The sequence below is a fragment of the Haemaphysalis longicornis genome, unplaced genomic scaffold (assembly GCF_048455015.1).
Source record: "Haemaphysalis longicornis isolate Haplotype H1 unplaced genomic scaffold, Haemaphysalis longicornis Haplotype H1 scaffold_8, whole genome shotgun sequence".
In the NCBI taxonomy this organism is placed as follows: Eukaryota; Metazoa; Arthropoda; class Arachnida; order Ixodida; family Ixodidae; genus Haemaphysalis; species Haemaphysalis longicornis.
The window spans coordinates 49565360-49567302 of record NW_027526445.1 but is presented as its reverse complement, the minus strand read 5'-3'; the positions used below and the strand labels follow the sequence as shown (position 1 = coordinate 49567302).

Sequence of the window (1943 nt, the reverse complement as noted above, 5' to 3'; positions counted from 1 at the left end):
ACATGAAATTATAACCGCTTATAATCATTGTATTATCTAGATATAACTATTATTTTTTTAATTTAAGATTTAACAACATACGTTAAAGCATCCTAATTTACGCTTTTAAAAAATTTCTAATGTGACGTTTTTCTACGCAGCGGTTTCGTCATAATGACGCAGTGCGTAACATGGTATGAGTCATCGTCCCAACTTTGCAAAGCCGCCAAAGCAGTCCAAAGCCACTAACATAACGTTTATTCTGGCATACAGGTTTAATCTTTAACAACCTGTACTCATAACGGGACAATAACATTGCTATTTAACGTAAAGTGCGACTAAAAATGCGCAAAAGCCAAGCGTTTTTTTTTTTTCTGACGTCAAACATACGTCACATTACGTATTCAGCAGCGAAAAGTTAATAAATAACATAACGTCAGTATTTAAAAATAAAATAATTTTCAAAAATTTGATATTTTTATTATTACAAAGATAGTATGAATTTTATTTATACGCATTATAGGCTCATTTGGTGTGCTGCGGTAATGTCAACATGGTAGCCTCCACTAGCAACTTGTGCGCTTTGTAGAGTTGCAGTGAACTGGAACTGGCACTGAGATCGCGAAAGCTGCTTCGCGCTTTTCTGTTTCAGTTTGCTGGAGGAATCGTGCCTTCCACAGTCATTTGCCAAGAGCTTGCCAAAAGCCCGGAGCAGTCGACATGGAGTCCTCGGACCTGTTCGCTTCGGACCCCGACTTCTGCAAGCGTTGCGGCACCGTGCTGCCTCTTCCCGGGTTCGAGGACTTCGTCACGTGCAAAATGTGCAACGCCAAGATCGACGTGAGGAACTTCGACGGCCTCGAGACGACGTCCAGGGTGGTCTTCAACGACCGGAAGGCCGCCCTCAAGAAGGCAGCGCCCGCCTCGGCCGCCAAGCCCGCCGGGCCGCTCGTGGACCGCAAGTGCTCGCGGTGCGGCCACGAGGGCATGACGTACGCCACGCTGCAGACGAGGTCCGCCGACGAAGGGCAGACGATATTCTACTCGTGCCCCGAGTGCCTCTTTCAGGAGACGGAAAACTCCTGATGAGGCTGCGGTACTTCCGGCTCGAGCCGCACGATCCTTCGGGGACCGAAAATCGCTGGCGTGCGCGGGCTAGATTTCCTGTCAACTGTGTGTGTGTACTGCCAGAGTGAACGTGCGAAAAGAACCGGCCGCTAGTACAAGAGAAAAAAATATGCGCGCGCTATTTAAGCCGGTTATTCCACGCATAAGTCTTTCTCTTGTTTCACAGTTTTACTCCCGTTGATGATTGTGTAAGTTTTGATGTAAAGCCGAGCATTTTACCAGCGATGTGAATTATGCATTTATCGCGATATAGTTGTTACCACGTTTCTAATGTGGAGCCCACAATTCGTGTTGTAGTTAATTGCCCAGCGTTCTAAATCCTTCATGCAGTGGTATGTTAGCTGCTTGCGGAGTGACAGGGGAGACAATTTGACACACTGCTTCCCAAACATCAAACTAAGCTGTGCCACAAACTGCAGTCCGTTACAAGAAAAATTTAGAGCCCTTTTACGGCTGTGGAGATGGACTACCAGTGAAAATCAGCTGGTGGATAACTGCTTTGAGGGTCCGCTCGATTCCCCCTGCACCTGTTGAACCAGTTTCCAGCAGTGCAAAGCCGGGTCTGCTGCTGTCCTGCATAATTGGCGGAACCAGACCTGCACAAGCAGACCTCCCCGGCAGGGAGTGCAGGCAACGCCATGAACTCGTCCTGCACTTGTGGGCACCACCGGTCAACCGAACGGCCCAGTTCAGGTGCCGTGAGCTGCACCACTGAAATGAACGGCAAAGTGCTGCCTCGCCTGAACTGATTCACGCGATGGTGCGACAAATGGACCCCGAGTTATGTATGGTGACTTACTATGTTGATCGAATAAAGACACGTAACTTCCTGAGAA

The 1943-nt window shown here is 47.9% G+C and overlaps 1 protein-coding gene across 1 annotated transcript; it reads left to right on the top strand.

Annotated features, from left to right (window-relative positions):
- Positions 1-523: 523 nt before the first annotated feature.
- Positions 524-1943, top strand: Polr1h (RNA polymerase I subunit RpI12). The gene has a single exon (XM_077679771.1). The coding sequence runs from the start codon at positions 700-702 to the stop codon at positions 1063-1065; it is 366 nt and encodes a 121-aa protein (XP_077535897.1). The 5' UTR covers positions 524-699; the 3' UTR covers positions 1066-1943.